This window comes from Lepisma saccharinum, chromosome 1 (assembly GCF_977018435.1).
Source record: "Lepisma saccharinum chromosome 1, izLepSacc3.1, whole genome shotgun sequence".
Classification (NCBI taxonomy): domain Eukaryota; kingdom Metazoa; phylum Arthropoda; class Insecta; order Zygentoma; family Lepismatidae; genus Lepisma; species Lepisma saccharinum.
The window spans coordinates 30,165,304-30,188,713 of NC_139229.1; the positions used below are offsets into that span (position 1 = coordinate 30,165,304).

Sequence of the window (23,410 nt, forward strand, 5' to 3'; positions counted from 1 at the left end):
TGTTATAAAAAAAATAGCAGAAGCAAATATTGGATCTTGTGCAGACTGGTTAAAGCCCATCAAAACGTTCAGTAGAACAAAAGAAGAAAATATAATTATATCAGGGGTCAGATATTAGATGTCTGACCACTTTTTCCTAAAATATTACCATGAATATAAATGATATTAACTTTTACTCACGTTGCAGTGCATCTAAGTACGACATTACACTCATGACAAGGAGATGGGAGCAGAGTTGGGGAATTTACTCAAAAGAGTAAACATTAATCCATTATGATAGCAACAACTTCACATAATATTGGGGGATGCATGATTGGCATAAACAATATTTTTATGTATAATATCAGTATTTAGAAAGTTGCTTTTACAGTTACTTTCAGTTTGATTTTTTTCCAAACAAATTAAGCACAATCAGTGATCATTCAATGTAATAAAAAAAATGTGTGTGTTTTATTTATGTTTCCAGTACATACATACATATATATACATACATACATATATATATATATATATATATATATATATATATATATATATATATATATCAGGTTATGTTCTAGTAAATGAAGTGGAGAGTTCTGTATTTAGATTGCAAGTAAAATAATAATCTTGACAACTAGTTCTCATGTAGGAAAGATTGGGTTTGCTTTAAGTCCACTTTGTGCACAGAAAAGCTAATCGGGACTGGGCATATAGTTTGAAGTGGGATCCACTATGTGCTTCAGCCAGGTATCAAACCTGGGACCCCTCGATTACAAGGCAACGACATAACCACTATGCCAACAGGGAGGTGCTGGACCTACACTTTAAACCGGGATCTGAACCCCTGTGCAATGTGCCTCCACCAGGTATCAAACCCAGGATCCCTTGATTACAAGGTGATGGCATTACCACTGTGCCACCAGGGAGGCCAGGTTGGGTTTGTGTTTCTTGGCATAACTGAAGTTGGTCTTATGTTGTACCAACAGTTGTTTCCAATGGTAGCCCAACCCTTGCAAAATGAGTCAAAATCTGTTTCTAAAACTACATTCAAGAGCATTTTATAGCTTCTAGATAGTAAAATAAATTACATGTGGCAGTGCTTGTTTCTGCTCATTACAGTCACAGCATAATGTCCAACTATATTATTTCATAAATTCAAGCTATTTATAACTCAGTTACTAGCCAGTATTTTGTCAGCCACCATGGATGAATGAAGTTTCCATGTTGGCATGGAGTTGAAAGTTGTAGCTAAATGCTAAGAGGGATAGTTTATCAAGAAAAAACTGTTATTGTTATCTTGAAGTACAAGACTTGGGAACGTTGGCTACACAGCAGAAGAATTTCACTGTGATTCGAGCATTTATTCTTAAATCTTTCTGTAGATATGTTTTCTTTGTATTATATAATTTATTTGTTATGCTCATGGTTACTAAGCAACTCTTTACTTAGCAATTACAGAGCAATACATACAAGGATTACTCAGGTTACATGTAATGTGAGCAAAATATGTGGGTTTGGCCTACCTGCATTTTCAGTACATTGTCACAACTTGTACTGTTGCTAACATTGTGGCAACCACATCTTGTTAGTTAGGTTGGCTACTTATACGCTTTTGAAAATGTGAAAAATTATTGCTATCCCCCCAGCTGGAAGAATTTTTACAAAGCATCCTCCCCCCAAGCTGTCTCATTGTCACCATGTTAAGCCATAGGAGCAACTCCCCAGCGAGCCCAAAGGCCCGACCAAACATCCACCTAGCTAACCCTGCTGGAAATTTCTACTGTTTTCAGTAGACAAACTCTACTGTTTTCAAATGTCTTCTACTGTGTACTGTGAAATGTACTGAAATCCTATTGTAGATCTGCTGTACAGGTACTGTACTCTACAGTAGGACTACTGTACTGTACACTAAGGCTACTATACTGAAAAAACAATGTAAATATTAATGCATAATACTTTCTACAATATATTATAAAATAATTTATTGACTCCAAGAATAGACAAATTAATTCTTTACACCACATTTTCAGTGATTTTCAAGTGAATTGGAAAAACAGTAAATGAACTGAATTTCTACTGTTTTTCTAATGAATACTACTGAAGTCAGATATATCTTAATGAATAAATTACTACAACTCTTTCTTGAGAAATAACTCAACCTTACAGCACCTGGCAGTTTGAATACATGATCATATCAGTTGATTTATTTTTTCAGCATGAAATTTGCATGGTTATTATTATATCTGCGTAATGTAATTGCAGAAAGGATCCATTTTTTGATCAACGTAGTCAACAGTGTTTGCTTGTTTTGGTTTTTCAAGCATTGAGGGTTCAGGTCTTCGTTTAAACTAATTTTTTTCCTGTTTTCGTGTGAATATAGGAAGAACAACACGTCAATTTATGTATAAAAGAGTATGTTTCTCAATTTTCTAAAAGTGCATTAACTACAATAAAGCTACACACTTAAAAACGTGTTCACTTTATTTGGTTTCTTTGTTGTGTGAACTCATTCCTAAGTAGCAAGTTCCACATACTTTACCATACATTTATTTTAGTTGTTTATACAATTTTTCCATTGAATTTTCAGTTGTATAGATAGGAAAATTTTCATTACTGACAAGAGTACCGTTTTCAGACAGCAATGTACTGAACACAATAAAATATGTTAGTTGTATGCTTAATAAAGAAAATTTATGATTATTATTATTATTAAAATTATATTACTGAAAACGTTAAGAGTACAGTTCAACTACTTAAGATAGAGGAAACAGTTTGACTACCAAAAACAGTAGAAAACATTAGCAGTACAGTTCAGCTACTGAAAACAGTAGCCTACTAAAAACAGTAGAAAATAGACTGAAAGCAGTAGACAGAATTTTCAGTAGGGAAAACTTTCCACTTCAAGTCCTGCATAAACATAATGAGTTACCTGCATCACACTACTCCCCAACTCTGGAGGTGGAGAGGAGAGAGGGGAAAAGTCTTGAGGTCAAACACAAGATAAGTAAATAGATTATAACTCTGCCACAATTTCCCCACTTAAAGCATTGCTTGGTCATTGCAACAATAAGATATTAATACACCGGGTGTTACTTTTTCGAAGAACTAAAACCAAATTTAAAGTGAGGGTGTCACCTGACACCCCTTTAGCACCATCTCGGAGTGTACTGCAATAAACCTATACCTCGGTGACCAGCACTAGTTTTAGCAAACTACTGAATCTTTGATGGGGTTTAAATTTCTCACAGCAATTTATGTCCATAACAAATGTTGATGTGCGAGTTAGAATTCACTTCAGCGAAAGTTACTTAGCAAGTTCTTAATGAAATGCAATTAATATTCTTACCAAATATTCTGAAAGAAAGACCACACCTCGAATCGTAATAACTGAAATTGCCTTAACATACTTATGAATTAGAAAGTTGTTTACATAAACATCAGATTAGCATGATTTGCATGTGTAACTTCATCTTATGAATGTAAATGAAAACCTACATAAATTAACTACGTGCATCTACAGTGTGAAAATGAGATGAACAACTACGCTAAATGATAGTGTAAATCGACAAACAATACATAAAGAACATAATATTTTGTAAACAATACAAACATTTCTCTACCGGTCTTACTTTCACGCACACAGACACGCTCACATGCACATAAACTTACTCACGTTTTATCACATTTTTTGTTTTTTGTGTAAAGCTTATATTATTTGTTCCAAGTGTCTAACCCTTTATACACACTTCCCTCCCAGATATTAATCTTGAGAACCAGCTCATTTCTTCCTCCACACAACACCACAAATGCATAGTGGTAAACACCACAAAAAAATACTGTCAAACTGTTAAATCCAGAGAGGGGGAGGAACTTGTTCACAGTCTCAGGGGGCAATGTTCTGGCTTGATGCACCTGCTTCCATGCTTCACATGTCCTGCTTTGCAGTGGCAGCCTGGTTTGCATGGCTTCATGCAGACCCTTCTGGTGTTAGAACACGTCCGATGGCATGCTGGGCCACACTGGGAATACACAGCTCCTTTCGGACACTGGATTTCTGTAGTAAAGACATACAAACACCACTTAGCATTTTGCAGCAATGGTAAGAAGCACTGCATGCAATGAAAATAATTTCAAAATAGCAATACACAGTAAGGTAATGGAAATAGCACACACGTCTGAAAGGTAAGGACAATAACACTTGTGTTCTTTATTAGCATGCAATCTTCATTGGACATTAACTTCCTTTGCCTATTCTAACAATACCACACCTCTTGTCTTCTGGTGAAATACTTTGCTCATTCCACCAAAGATCAAACCTACGGCTGATGATAAAAATGTTACTGATCCAGTTCACTTTACCATGCACCCCCACCACACCCCTCAATTTCCACAATAAAAAGGTTAGCTGGAAGAAGGGTATAATTCAGAAAACCTAGCTTGAAGGTAATCAACTATTTGCACCCTGTATTTCTTGCTGAAATATGACAATCATCATCATCCTTCGCAGTTTCCTGCCTCTGGCTGGGTTGGCATAGAAGTCAAGCCTCTCAATTTTTTCATGGTCTTCCACCACTCCTCTCTTTTCATGGTGTTCCAATCTTGTCCTCTTCTCCTAACACTCTCCGCTATCAGCTCTATTTGCATACAATATTCATGAAATGGGTAATAACATTAACCCTTGGCACAATAGCTCATGACGGCAAACCTACCGACAGTTGGCCTCACCCCCCTCTCCTGCCAAGGTGGGAGATCATCTAATCAGTTACGGGGTGACCTGTGCTCAGCATGACGAATCCTCAGTCGTTGCCGTGACCAGGTGATGCTACTAATTTGTAGCTCCCAAATTTCCTCATGATGGTGGGTGGCCACCGATCCCATACACAGGCCGAAATCTCAGAGAAAAGTTGTTACGCTTTCCCCAGGAGACTCGAATCTGCACGCATCCTCGAGACTGCACGGCCACGGTGTGGAACATGAAATGTGTATGCAAATGCATATTTGTATGCAAACATACATGAATATTATCATATTTCAGCAAGAAATGAAGGATTCAGATAGTTTTCATTGATTACCTTCAAACTATGTTTTCTGAGTTATTCCCTTCTTCCTTTGTGTTCGTTTTTTCCCTTTAAAGTTGCTAATTCATTCAATCATAAGAGCTCTGCAAGATTATTGAAATTTGGGGGGGGGACTTTTCTATTTCTTTTCTATGAGTATTCTCCCCAACCCCTCCCTCCAAGCAACCCATCACTGGATACATTTCTTGAATATAATTCTTATAATTGGAGCGGAATACTCACACACTAATAACAATTAATATCATGAACAACATTTTCAATTCTTAGAAATTGTAAGCATTGGTATCGGTGGGAATCAGTAAGAATCGGTATTGATCAAAGTGGCATCAGCACAACACTAGGTTAAAGGCTTTCTCCAGTACTACACACATTTTCACCTGTACTCTTTCACGAGTTATGCTTAGGGTTTAGATATTGTCAATTTAACTGCTGCAGTGATATCTAAGCCTAATATGTATGCTTTAGTCTTATTTAAGGTTTGATTTTCTGTCTGTGATAATGAACAACTACACATATTTACTACCATGTTGTTCACATGGCTCCCATTTAGACCATTTGCATTTTCCACTAACCTCAAGGGTTTCATAACATACATAAAGACAATGTCCAACTAAGATTGTAAGCTAAGTATATTCTTTTCATTGGATGGTTGATCTAATTAATGCCACAAATGTGTAACCATTAGGTTAACTGTGACAGGGAGATGAGAGGATGATGTATGTATACATGGACGTCTGCAGGATTTTTTCCAGGGAGGGGCAAGCAAGGTAATTTTTTCCAGGGGGGGCAAAGAATGCATATTTCCCCCCAAAATAGTGATGCCCCCTCAAAAAACACTATTTCAGTCTGAAATTATCATGTTTCTTCAACGAATTTATAGTTATTACTGTGACAAATGAAATTATGTGCGAAATATATAATTTTTACGTAGACATTAGTTTTCCAGGGGGGGGGGCATGCCCCCCTTCCGGACGCCCATGTATGTATATGGATAAGGAAGTTGGACGAAGCATGCATGGATTTCACAAGGTATTTCTTTATGACTATTACACAGGACTTCTCCCAGAGAAGCAGGACAGGTTTGGTAAAATGCCGTAAAGGAAGGTTTGAAACAAGCAAATATTGCAAAATTTGACACTTTGCACATTGAATGGAAATGCCAAAAAGATCACTAAATATCTTGGTATAATTTATAATAAATCAGATATTTCTATTAACTGTTCTGTAACTTGCTTCCACAATTATTTTATTATTGTTCAAGTGAATATCAAGGCAATCTCTCTTTTATTATAAAACTTCAAAATATGATGCTGTTACTTATTCTGGGCCAGAAATTATCAGTTATCTCATCTTATAGAAAGCAAGCTGGTTATTAATTTTGTATTATCTTTACATAAGATTAGCACTAGCAGCGGTAACCCAGTTTTACTAAATCAGTATGTGAAAATTTTTCAAATCTGTATGGTCTGTAGCTACAAAATTAATGATTCTCTTACTACATAATCAGGTTAAGAAACTTCTACTACTGAAGATTACTCAGAAAGTGAAATCATGCATTACATACCCAACACCATCTACAACAACCCATATGTTTGCATAATTACACCCACCCTGCACATAGAGAAATAAGCAGACTACTTATTCCATCAAAACACAGGACTGATCTAATGATGTTTAAGTATCTTGCCTCCACAACCAGTCATGTTCCTCCATTCCAACTCCAGACCATGTCTTGCACATTCATGTGAATATGCCGTCAGGGCTTGGCAGTGGCAACGTCCAGTAGGGCACTCACACATGTCCAAAACACACGATCTGAAAGAAATATATAATTACATAAGAAACAAACATATATTTCTTCTACATATGTAGCAAGCACTTAAAAACTATGCAGAAAGTACACTGTTTCTGAGAATGAAAGGTGGTGAAGTGATTTGAGATGTTACATGGTATACAATGAAAGTAGTTTTTACTTGGGGCATTCCATATTGATATACAATTTCGAAATTTCCACTATCCACAGTACACCATTTGGCTTGCCATAACGGTCGCTGATAGGTAGTACATAGGTCTGTCGCCAGGTGTCAGTACAGGACAGAGGGGTGTAATACCTGTAAACTACATTTCGCCAACAGCTGTCAGTACATGCACAGACAGCATGGAGAGTGATCAGCAGGGACAGCGCTGGACGACATGGTTTCTGTGAAAAGGAGGTTGTAACCACAGCAGAGATTCACAGGTAGTAGTGTGTGGAGAGCATGCACTGCTACAAAAAAACAGTGTACAACTGGGTGGATGGCTGGAAATAGGTCCGCACAACAATGGAGAAGGGGCACAGTTCTGAAAGGAAAGAGACTACACCAGTCACCTCATGACTGGAGCAGCCTACTCAGGAGAACAGGTGCATAACGTTCTCGGAAATGGAGCCAGCCACGGGACTCATCAGTCACCCTGCATCGCATCATTCATGAACATCTTAAACTGGGGATGTGTCTGGCTGGTGGGTTCCCAAAGCTCAAAATGTAGCACAGAGACGGCAACGTGAGGACATGAGCAGCAATCTCCTGCAACACCACAACTAGGATCCAGTATGCTTCATGTCCAAACTTGTGACCAGCGATGAGACTTTGCTCCATTACCATTAACCGGAGACCAAAGCCCAATACATGCAGTGGAAGCAATTATGAATATAAATTAGTGTTCTGTCAGCCATAAGGCACAAGCAGCTTTCTTTTCTATGGTGTACATTGCACTATGATGGTCAAATTCACACTGGAACTTCCCACATGGTAGTGCACAATGCATGCAGACTGTAGTTCTTCCGCTTTGTTTCTCATTCTCTACCTCATGGTGTTGCCTGTGGACTGTACATGTGCCGAAACTGAGTTGCTGAATCTATTAAAATAACTTTCAATATATACCATGTGGTTCCCCACGTGTATCTTTCACAATAACCTCACCAAATGACACTATTCATCCTCAGGAACCCTGTACTTATCATAGTGCATCTAATAAATCAGTGTTCATTTTTATATATTTGAAGTATTATTGCTTGTTAAAGAATGACTGATTTGGTTTATTTTGCTTTTCTGTCAGTTTTTAGCTAATTGCAAAGATGAAGATGAATGATGATATGATTACATTGATAGCCCAGACCCATGCCAAGATTTAAACCCGAGATCCATGGCATCATAGCATGCTGGACTAACTACTTGGCCATGGAGGTCGGCGCTTGTTAAAAAAGTATACACTGAGGTAATTTGCACCTTGCTCCTAATCTACCTGAAGTGTCATAGTAGTGAAGGTGGTAAGATAACATGCATTCTTATTGATGCATAAGTAGTTGGTAACTTAATAAGGTTCATAATAACCAGTGTCAGTAACATTTAGAGACATCACCTGATGGTTGCCCAAAAGTCAAAATAGAATGGCAAATGTTGTAATATTGCCAAATGGATTTAATTTACATGCTTTTTTTCCCACTACATTATATAGAATAACACTGAAATTTACACAAGGTGAATGATAGTGCAGCTTTCTAAAATTAGTTCACTAATTATTATGACTGCACAGTATCACACTTCTGCAATGCAAAAGCTATGTTCAAAATCACTGGCGTTGTTATTGGAGTGACAAGAGTAACACATCCTCCCACCCCCAATAAGATGGAAAAATTGTATTATATTTATGAGAGATACTACTGTATTATCCAGCATGCCCCCCTCCCCAAAACAGTAATTCAAAACTAAGAACGGTTATATTGAAAGTCAATAGGAATGTTTCAAGGATGGATTTCCCATTTTAATTCCTTGTTACTATTGGTTTTTGGTTCAATTAATGTGTTTACAGTATGCGAGAAAAAATTTTAAAAAAATTCTTATTCATTCCCTTTCAGAAAGAAAGAAATGATGTAGGTGTAGGAAGGTATATACTACAAATATTCATGCATGAGATGAACAAAAATTTACACTCACTTAAGAAACCTTGCTGGATTTACTTTCCCATGACACTTGGAAAATATTTCAGATCTGAGAAGTTTGCATTTCCTATAATCCCTATATTTCCTTTGTGGATTGTACTGACACTGGAGGTCTGTGTTTGGACGTTCCATAGACCTGGAACATGCTTTCTTCCCTCCCACTCTCCAAGAGGTGCCAAATTTGTCAGGATCCAACACCAATTTCCCTCTCTTTGTCGTGAAGTCGTCTTTTGGCTGCATGTTGAAGTTTCCACAGAGACCACAGACTTTTCCTTTGTATGAAGTAGGCACGGACACTTCGAGAAAGCTGTCTCCATCCCAGATAACATTGAGGCCTGAAAGAAATAAGCTTGTGAGGTGCTAATTTGTAATGCATAATTTATTTTTACATAAAACTAGGACTGAGCTTAGACGTATCTATCATAAACTGTACCAATTGGAAAAGCACCAATAATGGTTGATATTTTTTCCAGGTGTCTTGTGGCAGGGTTGACAAATGTAATTTGAGTAGGAAATGACGATGATGCTGGCAACAGTGTTGTTATACTGTGTTTGAATTGCCATTTGCAGTACACCGAGCTTCATTTGTTGTTACACTGTGCAGTGTGGGTACCAACATGGAACAGTTAAATGCGAAATATCATGATTTCATTGTGGAGACATCTAAAGAAAGGGGTTTCTTGTTATGGTGACATACCACGGCCAGCTTGTTCCCCTGATTTGCCCTTTTCAGACTTATGGGGTTTATTTAAGCAAGAAGTATTCCAAACATGTCCTGCCATGATCTTGAAACTGAAGGGTTGCCTGAGAGATGATGTTACCAGTATCCCAACAAACAATGCTAGTACGTGCAATGGACAGTGCCACACCATGATGCTCATTTGCTGGGGGTCATATTCAAACATTAACTGGTAAATGGCATTCCTTTCTGTACATTTGTGTACTAAGGCTATTCAGTAAAAATACTTTTTTCCTACATATAATTGCCACTATAAATTATGTTATGAACACTTGTCATACCCTGTACCAGTCAACTGTAAAACAGGCATGTTTATGGCAAAAGTGAGACTGAGCTTAGCAACAATATGGTGAGTTATTATTCACTTTTCTTCTAAGTTTACATTGGATTCTGTTTGTTCAGGAAAAGTATGATAAAAATGCCTATAATATTGATGTTCTATTTATAATTAATTACCAACATTTCTTCATGAATTGGTGTTAACCAGGCATGGCTCGTACATTATTTTCCTGCGGGTTCACGAAAGTCATATGACATATTCAGGTTCCGCAAATAGGCTTTCTTCCCCAAACAAAAGGATTTGGGGGGAGGAGGGGTCCTTTTCATTTCTTGTACATTTTTTTTACTTTGTCCTGCCTGAAGTGTTTCCACCTTTAAGTAAAAACGTCTGAATGCATGCACAAACTATTTCGTTATGAGTGTCTTATTTTCACTCATTGTATCTAATTCCAGCATTCATTCATTTCTTTCTACTCACCCATCTCTGCCAGAATCTTGTATTAGGCACAAAAATTATACAAAGAGAAGACTGAATATGTAATGAATGCACTTCAAACTTGAACCCCACAGGGTAACACTGGAAGAGACGGGATGTCACTCGCAGTGATGGGATGTCACTTGCAGTAAGGATGGTGCCTTCTGATACAGCTTCTGTGAGAACATGAACTGTGCATGTCCATTTCTAGGAGATGAAGATTCAGCAGTATCTTTTCACATGTATGCTCACCTCGACCTTCTGCCTGCCGAGCGAAGCTTTACTATGGCAAGAGCTGTCCTGTTGAGGTTCAACTGAGAAGCTGCACCAGGCCAACAGACTTGCAGATTCTCTTTCGCAGTAAATTAATTTGCTGTGTTACAGACACAAATACATATATGACTTACTGTGTAGAAATTTTAGCGAAAATTTGTGAAAAGATAGACATTGTTTATTTTTCATTCTCGAGGTGAATTATGTACATAAGTAGGGGTTCACTGCTCCTGTGTGCAATAGGGCCAACCGAGCCTGGTGTTAACACTGAAAATTGTAATGCTGATGAAGCTTGATTCCTGAGGTTGATTAGAAAACCTATTTGCAACTCGACTTTAGTCAATATATGTAACATTTCAATTACGAAAATTACATGGAAAATATAGTGAACAAGTTCCGCACCATGCTGTGTGGTCTAAGGTACAAGCTTTGAACTCCAGCATGCAGGTTTGAGTCTTTTGGGGAAGCGTAACAACTTTTCCTGAGATTTCAACCTGTGTATGGAACAGGTGGCCATCCACCATTGTGAGGAAATTTAGGATCTACAAATTAGTAGCGTAACCCTATCATAAGAAACTTACAACCACTGGAGGTTCATCGTGCTGATCAAACGTCACCCCGTAACTGGTTGGGTGATCTCCCACATCTGGTGGGAGAGAGGCAAGCAGTCGGTAGGTAGGCCCTCACGGGCTGTTATGCCACGGGTTATTATTAATATTATTATTATGTAATGAACAAGGTCTACAAACTGTGCAACAATAAAGGAATCAACTATGTTGCAGATTCCTGAAAAGTAATGAGAAAACTGAGATTTTTCACTATGAAGACCAAAGCTTTTGACTATGAAGACTAAGCTTGGGATGAAGACCAAAATAATTTTATGTGCACATGAAGACACTTATAAAAATGTCAAATGTTAAATTTAATTAAAGCAATTAATGATTCATACACCTACCTAAGTGAGTCTTGACAACCAGACTGAAATTCTGTTTCTCAATGGTCACCTTTTCATCTTGGTACGGTGGTTTCACCTTTATTCCATTCACTTTGACTCTCATCCTCTGTCCTAAATTGACCTTTGTATTTAATCCTAACTGAAAGTAAAAAAGACGAAATAAGTTATTTGAGCTCTGAAATTTTTGTTATTACAAGAATTCTAAATACATAAAAAAGAAAACATTCTTTTGGATAAATGTTATCTTTATGACAATATGAAGGTTCTGGACATAGCAAAATGGAGAATATACTACTGTTCTATCAAAAGAACAAATTGTAATATTGTGCTTCAATCAAAAGTATCATACCCTTCTTGTACAGAGTATGTTTACATATGCATTACATGTATGTAGCATTTATAGAAAGCATGTAATATATGTATTGAGATGAAACTATATAAACCTTATTACATATGTGAAGTTTGATGTTTCTGCGTTGCGAATTTGGATGATTTCCAATTAACACTGAAACACCAAACTTCATGTATGTAAGATCATAACCAGGTTTAATGCATCCATCATGAATATATAAATTTTATTTTTCCTAGTGAAAATGCTCTTTTAGTTAAAATTTAATTTATTAATTTACCAATTTTATGTTTTGAGAAAAATGGAGTGAAATATTTATGTATGTCAAGACATAAATGTAAGTTATCCACACATATATATTTTTCTTTCGTATACTGTTAATTTTCATGGGGTCATGTCAACATCTAAATTATAACTTTTTTATTGTTAGTGGTTGTTAAAATTTAGTGCCTTGTTTTGGTTTCTAAAATGCTTCTAAACTAGCAGGTGATCCACATTCTATTCCTGGAACCACAGGTACAAGAATATTTACCAATGGCACCACTTCTCATGTAACTTACTGTGATGAAACACTACTCTGTCTCGGGAGATTCCATGTGGCTGTTGGACTAATATAGCAGTACTAACATACTTGTTTTAACCCCTTAAGTGGGTAATTTGCACATGTCAAATCTCTTACGTAGTGAGTAATTTAAAAAATTACCAGTACTCATCACTCTCCAAAGGTGTATCTTCTATACTCCAACTACATATATAGATGATGCCTACAGCCATCGTGGAAAAACGCAAGCCTTCAAGATGCAAGACAAGAGGTCCTGAATCCCGGCCTTAGCCATTCTTGGTGAGTGTTCCTTCATCAATTTCATCATATCATCACTCATCCTCATTGCTGATATTAGCCAAAACTGATAGAAAAGCGATGTAAAATAATCAATCAAGAAAAATGCTTACACAGCTCTTTAATTGGCATACACCTTGACTCCAAATGTAATATAAACACAGTTGGCATTAAATTTTGGATCCTACTGTTGAAATGATGGAATATATGCTGGGAAAAATTAGAAATTTCTTCTCAACGTGGAAGTAGTGTCTCCATCTTGTGTGGAATAGCATTCCATTTACAGGAGATATGAGCCAGATCAAACTCACCGCAGGTATGACAGATATATTCAACATAAAATCGTATTCATCACATTCTTCTCATAAGACATTGGAGATTCGCTTAACCAACTAGTGTGGAAAATTTAGGTGCTTCAGGAATCGCAGAAAGAAGAAAAAAGTTTAGGATCCAAAACACTCTTACACCACCATTCATCACTATTCAAAGTGCGATGGCTCTTGGGTTAAACTGTTCATGAATAAGATTTTAATATAAATAATTTCTCTACAACTTAAAGAGTTTACCTTTATGGAAATAGTCTTTGTCCATGATGATAATTTGGTAGCACGTGCATCATTTGTTACTCTTACAGTAAAGTTCCTAGTAACACAATCTGCAGTTAGAAGATACTTGCAAGCACCTTGGAAGCTGTAAAAATGTCCATCAAAAGTCTTGTAATGTGGGTCTCCAAATACTGTACAAACTCCATCATCTGAAAAAAAAAGTGAAACATTGAAAAACTCGTGCATGTGTGTTGTCACTATTTTAAACAAAGTAAACAACAAAAATAATATATAATCATAATTTTAAACTACTAATCAGAGAAGATGCTGAACAAAAAGTACTCTCATGACATTCCTTCCATCAATGTCAAATATGGATTTGTTCCGGAGCACACCCAGTTTGCCCTGCACCACATCCATCAAATACCTTAGAACATACAATAACAACATTGGTCAACAAATAATAGCCCAGTTTGTCACTGGACATAAAATCAGCATCTAAAGAACACCAAAATGCAGAACATGTACTCTTTTATTTTTGTAAATATAATGTAATGTAAATACAGTAGAACGTCTTTTATCTGCGTTAATTGGGACCGAAGGTTATGAGGATAACGATTTTTGCGGATAATCAAACATGTGTTTATTTAACAAAGAAAAGCATGTACAGTACAGGTTTATTTTATACATACAGTACACACTACTACGTATACAGTACAAGAAAACAAAATACATGAGAAAATGAGAAAACACTCGTAATATACGTACAGTACATGCCTAAATTACAGTACTGTACCTGTATCTTGCTTTTTTGAGTGTGCGGATAACTGACATTGCAGATAATTGACGTGCAGATAAACTATGTTCTACTGTATATTGAAATATGTTACCTGTATTAACAAATCATCTAAATCAACACTTGTATGTATTAACACAACAGATATTGTACACACAACATTTTGAACATAAACAGAACAGTCAGCATACATGTTCCAAGTGTCCTCAATCCAACACCAAACATATTTCACAGCTACCCTGAAAGTTTGCAAGCATTATTGCAATTCTATCAATACATTGGGCAGCATTTGCATGTATAGTGAACTTACGAACACAAGTTACAGAAATCTTCTCCAACAAAGCACACCATGCTGTAGCTTGCCCTAATGGCCACTTCCATTTCAGAGGAAATAATGCTAGACAAGAAATATATCCTCTCGAATACTCAAGACCACTGAGGATCGCCTCTCACTATAACTGTTCTCTGTAAGAACCAATGTCACACTGTAACTGCACTCCCTTGCTTCCCATGCAATACCAACAACGTACAGTGTTGCCTACTTTTGATATACTTTATTTCTGACAATACTGTATGTATGTATGTGCAGAAGTAGAAAAATACAGGGTGCCCAGTTGCCATGGTGCCTGAAAATTTTCAGCGTTGTTCAGTGATAAAAAATTAGAATTTTAAAATTATTTCGAGTTCACTTATGGAAATTTCCATTAGCTTTCTACAGTGTGTGTTTTTTAATGTATTTGTGTTTTATCATGTGTATCATTAAATCACAATAATAAACATGTCATTATAAATGTTTTCACAATGTTGCTAGCCAAATTTTAAAGCGGCGATATGGTAGAGTCTACCATATTTTAGAATGTATTGCGTAGTTATTCATGCTGTTACCAGTTGAGCCTTCTATAGGAATGCCACTCTAGTGCAGGAATTAATTACTTTTAATCTAATCTTATATAAATTCAATGTTTTAAGGTGATATGTGCAGGTTTATCATAGTTGGATTCATGGCTTTCTTAGACCAGCTAAAATAGCTGGCTCCCAAGAAGAGAGAGCTGGCGCCTGAATTAGTTTTATTTTTTCTGTCCCTGTGTATGTGTGACATTTTAGTTTCTCTTTGCACTCCCATGTTGACAAAAATGTTGCAACCAACTGACCACACACCCCTTGGCAGAAGTAGCATGCGCTACACCTGGATATATGGAGTATTCACCACTGCTTACATGTTATAGGGGAGAGTGGGGCAAGTAAGACCCCTTAAGAAAAGAAAGGTCATAGCGTGCAAATTATTTATTTGAGAAGAAACCATTTAAATCAGGCTACACGTAGAACAGTTATGAACATTTTTGTCTAGTTCAAATACAAAAAAAATAATGATCTTCTCTGTTGAAAAATTTAAATAAATCAAGTCTGCATGTGGGCACACTTGCTCCACCGGGTGGAGCAAATGAGACCAGCCAGATACAGAAATTGAACAATAAAACTTGGCAAATAACTTTCACAGACAAACATTCTAAATCACTTAAATCATGTGTCCAGATTAATGGAATGTGCTGGGGAGTCCTTAAGACAGCAAAATTAACTGGCAAAAGGAATGAGTGGACATTCCCCAGAACAAAAAATTTAGCACGCATACTGCTCAATACACATGTGAAAATGTTGTTAAAATTAAACTAATGGTAGTAACGCAACGAAAAATAGCCTGCAAGTGAATCAATCAAACTTGGAACAAGTGCGACTGTCTAAGATTCTAGGTGGATGCTTTTATTTTTTATGCACATGTTTTATTTACTCGACCCCTGTATGTGAGTCTAATAATGCTACATTCACTGGATGCCAGTATGAGGTTCATAAAGAGATATATTATGCAATAAATATATTACAAGATTTAAAATGTATTGACAAAATGGAATGTAGACTTCTATATACACCATAATCCTTATAAAGATAACACCGAAATTAAATATATGCCTATAAAATCATCAATTTTCAAGTGAGCGTACAACTTCTTCCCACACAGCCTCTCCAGCTTCCATGACACCAACTAGTTTCTCACGGAGTCATTTCCGATCATGGTCTACAATTTAACTAGGGTGGATGCACTTGCCCGACCCTCCCTTATATACAATAAAATCGCATGATGTATCAATAATCCAGAAGCTGCTATATTTACAAAAACAAATTTATTGCAGGACTGAGAAATAATAGTAATTACCACCTGAATACACACTTTAATGCACTACTGACTTGTTTCTATCTGAAAAAGGTCTAATGCATGATTTCCTTCATAGAAAATTTGTCGCTTATAAATTCTAAGACTCATAGCTGTTTCAAATCATACTATTCAGAACAGATTTTCATTTCTATTAATGTACATATTTGGTTACATCATTTCAACCTCATCTTGGAGTAGTAGTTTGATTTTCTTTGATTGTGTCTTTTCTTTACCTCTGTGATGAGGGTGAATAATGATTAGATAAAATCAATGGAAGGACAACTACCATGAAACACCCACAAGTTGGCTATGATCCAACATGCCACAAAAGGTTCAGGGTTAGAGTCCTTCCCTGGCTCTGGCATAAACATTTCTTCCTCAATATCACTGAACCATCATTAATTTCACCATCAAGATAAGCCAAAACAGACAGAAAAGTGATGTAACTTAGAGAGGGGTAATATGAAAAAAGAATCTCTTGTTAATGAGTAGCTGTTGAAGTCAAGTACCCCATTGTGTGCACCTCTAAATTCCAGTGATTTTTTGGTGCATACTACACCAGAACAATGATCAGCGCAGATATCTTTCAATGCTGCCTGCCACACGATCCCCAGTGTATTCTTAGTTTCAAATGGGTGATGTCACTAACTCAGTTATAACTGCTAGTTTTCAAACCTTTTTATCACAGAGCACGGTATGAGAGAAATAAGCTAAATTTGCAACCTTTAAACTCCCAGCTGGTACAAAGCAGGATCTTCAAATAATGTTACTTTTAGTGCTCGAAGTGAGGGGGGGGGGGATCCAGCTAGCAAAATTTTCTTAAAGCTTTCCTTCAGCTGTCTCATTGTCACCATGTTAAACCATAAGAGTATCCCCCAGCTAACCCCAAGGCTGACCAAACATCCCCCAGCTAACATTTTCGATTTCGAGCACTGGTTATACTTTTGAATCATCTCAAATAATGTTTGGATTGTTACATGAGCCTTGGGATATGTTGTTAGTAATTAGTGAAGTGAAATTTAATTCTAACTATACTGTGTGGGGGAAGGGAAGAAAACACTTACTTTTGGTTATATACAAAGCATGTCGTATTACTTTGGAATTTTTTTTCTCCGAAAGTACGTATCATAACAAATACCTAATTTTTGCAGCGTGAGTGGAACATGTATATAGTAACATGTTGGTACAATTTTTAACAATCATGGTGTGGTGATGCCTCTATGACTGCAAGACAAATTCAAAATTTTGCAAAATAAGTTGTTTTTTTTCTTCTACTTGATAAAGAAAATTGTTTTTGACCATAGGCCCAATCTGTACTAAACAAAACGAAGTACGATTTGTAACTACTGTTTGTAGTTTCCAAGATATTAAATTTTATCTAAAAATTTTACGGAATTTTAAATTTATCACCCGGAAAAACAGCTTGCGTGTCTAAGGGTTAATATATTTTCTACTTTTAAAACTACTCATAACCACTCCCTTGAAATCTACAGAAAACCACCACAGAAAATACTTACTTTCAACACAGCGAGGGCAACACTCTCCTGAATGATGTACACGCTTAAATCCAGAGGGACACGGAGTGTTTTGATTGGAGCACATCTCCCTTGAGCAACGGATGTGACCATTCTTGCACACACACGATTGGCAAGGATCAAGTTGCCAGAAGTCACCATCCTGCCTAGGAAAAATAAACTTATTGGATATACATGGAAATAACAAAGGAAGTTAACCTCTATCTTGCATCCTCATTACTAAGTTCAAACAAGTGGAGCTACTATGCAAACTCTGACATAAACACTTGATAAGATGACACGTGTCTATTCATAACATACATTAAAATTCACTTTTGGGCACAATTATCGTGATAATGATAAGGAATCACATGTTTCTGACTTAGCGGCATTTTTATTAATCCAATCAAGGGGAAGAGAAGAAGAATGAGAAGAGGTGTGGGGGAGAGAGCAAAAGGAAAAGACAAAAAAGCATTTTTATTAATCCAATCAAGGGGATGCACTAAGTAATCCCTTAAACCAAGGACTACAATATGCTTGAATATTTCTAACACAAATAAATGTCACATCATTGAATACATAAACAGAAAAAAAAAGTGTTTTTTATTGAAAACCTATTAACTCTTGTAATTGAAATATATTTTAATAAATGCATGAGCCCTAGACTAATGCTAGACTGTATGGAAATTACTATTTCATCTTTCCCTTAATCCCACCTTACATGCTTATTCACATATGAAAACAACACACATGCACACACAAAAAAACTAGGTCTGCATGACAAAAACATGTGTAATAAATCATCAACAGACAGCTGGTGAAATACTACTGCACTTTATCACTTCAGATATTTTATAACAGGTGGCGCAAAAGTCATCATCCTATTTGAACTGACCTTTATTTTGACATTTGTTGTTTATATCAGTAGTGTTTTGTCAGTTAAATAGAAGATACTCACGAAATTTATTGTGTGCGAAAATGAATAAGTATACCCCACATACAGCCTGCGAAACATTAGCTCTTTTGCATTACACTTTTCTGGGCAGAGTAATATCACGTTTTGGTGATTTGCCATGGCCGGTCAGGTCCCCCGATTTGACCGCTCCAGATTTTTCCTTTGGGATATTTGAAGTCATTGGTTTATGTGAATAACCAGAGACGTTACAGCAACTAAAGGACAATATTCAACATGAAATTGAAAACATTTTCCCACAGATTCTTCCAAACACCACCAATGCAATAAAAAGAGCCCAAATTTGCATCAATTCGAATGGTGGCCATTTATTGGATGTTACTTTAAAAATTGAGGACATAAAACTTACAAGTATCAATAAAAGTTTAACACAAAAAAACCTACTTTGTTTAACCCATCCGCTTACCTAGTCGTCGAATCGACGGCCTTACTGGACGTTCGCTTCCCATACCTAGTCGTCTAATTGACGGGTTCCCGATTTTCATCACGTAGTTTCTTTTTCATTCAATAGATGGCAGAGGTTGTATGATCTTTCAAATCTATGACGTGTATGTTTGTGCTGCTAAGTTTTTCATACCATTTAAAGCATGTTTTGTTCAGTAATTTCTCATGTAAACAAACCTTCATTTATTACGTCTTGCAAACATGTTGCATAAGAATGTTGTAGAAGATTCTGCGATTGAAAAGTTGGTTTTCGATAGCGATGAAGAGGAAAATGTGGATTTTGGAAGTGGAGATGAAGACGGCGGTTCATTATGTGTTAGTAAAATTGAAGAATGTAGTGAAAGTGAGGAAGAGGTGGCTGTGGCAGGAAAAATATAAAAGGTTGAGGAATGGAAATGGAATGGAAAGATGTGTGTGATCAAATTTATTAGGTGAGTTTCTAATTATCTTTCAAGTAAACTGCATATGTGCATAATTATTACTATACTTCCACTTCAATCTATAAAATTTGACATTCACAATATTTGACGTCTTGCTGTGCAACCTTCACGGGAGGTAGCCAGATTTAAATGGTATTTCATGGCCAAAAAATTGGCATTTAAATGGTATGCGGATGGGTTAATTTAAAACCCAAGCTATAGGCTAAGAAAATCAGGTGATGACTTTTGCGCCACCTTGTATTTGGTACTGATGTACAGTGAAAGCCTGATCTTATTTTTCCCACATTATACCATCAATTTTCATGGTGCCAATAGAGCAATTTACTATAAAAATATTCCTGGATTTTACATTTTGCACCTTGGGATCTCAAAAAATTTAAAATTCATATTCTATTGTATATCTATTCAAAACTAAAATTCTGAGTAGTATGTTGAATTATTTCTAAAAATGTTTTGAATTTTTAAATGAACAATATTTGTAATAACCTTAAAATACTATTAATTTTAGGAGTTGCCCTGATGGCATAGTGGTAGGGTTGTTGTCTTGCAATCAAAGAGTCCTTGATAGCTGGTGGAGGCACATAGTGCTTCAGGTCCCACTTTAAATTGTAGGTACTCCCGATTAGCCTTTCTGTGTATAAAGTGGATTTAAACACAAATTCACACAAACCAAACTATTAATTTTATTTTGTATGAATATTAATTTTATTTTGTATCAATCACTCCAATATAATGTTTCATATTACTTACGCATTGGAGTTTGATCTTTATTCATTGAGGTATAATTTGGTGACAAAGTTTGGTGTATTAAAAACCCAATACTGTCTAAACTGTCAACAGTGGTGGTGATTGGGGGGGGGGGCAGTCGCCCCCCCCCCAAATTTTTGCAATTTTTGACCCCGAAATATGCTAAACCTTATCTACAAAGGCAAATAAACTGTCCTTGCCCTCCCAGTTTTGGAACCCAATATCGCCGCCACTGACTGTCAAGATTCAGCTTTGAGCACTGTGTCACACCATTAATTCATGGAGGAAATAGGCAACACAATTGAACCTTACGGGAGTGTGTTTGTTGTGTGTTTCCTACATCTCTCACCAGGTGGACAGAACTATAAGCGAGCATATGCTTCAAATGTGCCCATGATCTTATCTTACTGGAGGTCAGAAATAATGTCATCTCTACTAGGGTTAGACATCTTTTGTGGAGGGATAGGGCTTTTGTGAAAGCTCCGGGCACTACTTGAGAAATTATAAATGTGTGCACAGGGTGCGGCAACTGAATCTTACGGTTCTTAATTACAAATAAAAACAAAACTATTTCATGTAACCAAGTAAATTTAATACATGTTGTACTACATCTCAAAGCATTTTAGGAAAGTAACATATGAGGCAGTTTCATGCAGTTTCTGAACAAGGACAGTTCATTTTTTAATAGCACACCTGTGAGGTGCGGCAACTGATCTGACTGTTTTTAAATCAACACTGAATGGAAGTTCCGCCAAGTAACAACATTCAGCTGTTCATTATCTCAAAGCATGGCAGTCAGCATGGAGCGGTGATTGGCACAACATGCGGTTGAGACCTTTTTCATAATGAATGTGTGGTGGCAATGCACGCTGCCTTCCATTGGCACTTTAACATTAATCATAATATGCATGTTCTCAGTCAGAATACCACATTAATGTGGGTACAGAACTTCAACGAGACGAAATCAGCAATGAAAAGAACACCTGATATACATAGTAAGGTTCGCACTCCCGAGAACACCGAATGAGTTCGGGTCTCTGGCTTGAGGCGTCAAAAAATGAACTGTCCCGTCAAGAAACTGCATGAAACTGCTACTCATGCTATTTTCCTAAAATGCTTTCAGATGTAGTACAACATGTATTAAATTGACTTCGTTGCATGAAAGAGTTTTGTTTTTATTTGTAATTAAAAACAGTCAGGTTCAGTTGTTGCACCCTGTATTTGCCAAGTGTTTTGCTGGTGATAGTGGACAAACATGCATCAGATACTCGCCTCATATATTTTCCCATCTTGAGTGCACTGGGTTCGACTTTCTTCCACTGGTGGGCAGTGAGGACAGCACTTTCCTGGTTCCCTGATCTGGATTTTTGGAGAACAATCCAACACTGGGCAAGTTTCTCTTTGGCATACAGTTGTGGAATTCACACACTTACAACTTGTACATCTGTCCCTTTGAGAACTGTTTCCATTGCCCAACAGACTCATTTGCAGAACGCACTTTCCGTTTGGTGGGTCAAACCAAGATCGACTGCCTGAAAGGTAAAATAACAAAATATATAAAAACAAGCAAGGGAACAGTGTGTTTCAAATGAAAACAAAGTCAACCTCAATGGCAGAGTTGTTAGCATCATGTGCTACGATGCGAGGGCTCCCTTGCTTCATCAACTTCATCACACATCCTCATTGTTACAATTATCCAAAATCGGCAGAAAAACGATGATAAATAACAAATCAAATCAAACCAATTAAAAACTAGTTCTCTTTTACAAGATAGCATACAAAGAAATGCGATAATAGGTAAAAGTTTCCTGAGCATATAGCACCGTATCATGAAGGCACATTTAGTGGATGTGAATGGGGGTAGGGCCCCACATATTCTTCATCTCTGTCATTTTGGATGTGATGTGATTAGCGTTATGATCTGGTTGCCTTTTCCCTCCAGGGTTGCCTCCAGATACCCAATTATTTGAGGCTCTGTGAGCCCCAGAGCCGCTTTATGTGGGGACAAGGCAGGAAAAATTCTGACCTTAGATCACCCACTCTGGGAATCGAACCCAAGTTTCCTATGTGTCAGTCAGACACCTTACCGACTAGACCACCGTGGTTCATAAAGAAATGTGATGATAGCAAAAACAAAAACATTAACATGAGGTACAAAACCATATAATTTTGTTCAAACTGACTTTTTACAGAAAATCGAAAAGTGTTTAATTCAAACACATTATGCTAATGTTTATTAATGTTAAACAACCTAGAATGCTAGCTCCTTCAAATGTTGCAATAAAAATGAACTGAGTATGTCACCTTTGCACTCTGGACAGCATTTGCCAGGCAGCTGAATTTGCCTGCTTGAAAGACACTGAAGCACTGGGCAAGCCTTCTTGGAACAGGTCATGTGACCTCCTTCACAGTGGCAACTGAGACAAGGGTCTTCAGGAATTGTTACTTCTTGATCTTCAGAATAATTTTGTCCATTGAATCTACAACCTTTTGAAAGAAAAAAAAACATTAAGAATTGAAAAGCAATTTCTTGCATGCACTACAAATACATGTAAATTGTAGTGAAACAAAAGTTACTAAACAAAGAAATTGGCAGATACACTGCACTTTTTTGCAATTAATTAAAATATACTGAAAATTAAGTGGCTATACCAAATCCAGACAATTAAGCTTCACTATTAGTGGTGTACTGTACACAATGGTTCGTAAAGGCTATAGCTGACTACTAAAATAAGAAAATTCCTGGGCATCGCCGGAGATATGCAGTTACGTGTTAGATTATTACAACCAGGGTA

General features: G+C 36.7%; 1 protein-coding gene across 2 annotated transcripts in view; it reads right to left on the bottom strand.

Annotated features, from left to right (window-relative positions):
- Positions 1-544: 544 nt before the first annotated feature.
- Positions 545-23,410, bottom strand: part of cv-2 (crosveinless 2-secreting protein) — a 128,950-nt gene continuing 106,084 nt past the window's right edge. Inside the window, exons 6-13 of one of the 2 annotated variants that reach the window (XM_083130348.1) lie at positions 22,920-23,102; positions 21,888-22,147; positions 18,015-18,174; positions 13,514-13,701; positions 11,761-11,899; positions 9,035-9,374; positions 6,748-6,875; positions 545-4,036 (exon numbers count right to left, since the gene is read on the bottom strand). In XM_083130348.1, coding sequence (XP_082986474.1) covers positions 3,858-4,036; positions 6,748-6,875; positions 9,035-9,374; positions 11,761-11,899; positions 13,514-13,701; positions 18,015-18,174; positions 21,888-22,147; positions 22,920-23,102 — 1,577 coding nt within the window. In that variant the 3' untranslated portion in view covers positions 545-3,857. Of the gene's footprint in view, positions 4,037-6,670; positions 6,876-9,034; positions 9,375-11,760; positions 11,900-13,513; positions 13,702-18,014; positions 18,175-21,887; positions 22,148-22,919; positions 23,103-23,410 lie in introns of both variants that reach the window. The other variant, XR_014442324.1, reaches the window with a different exon arrangement.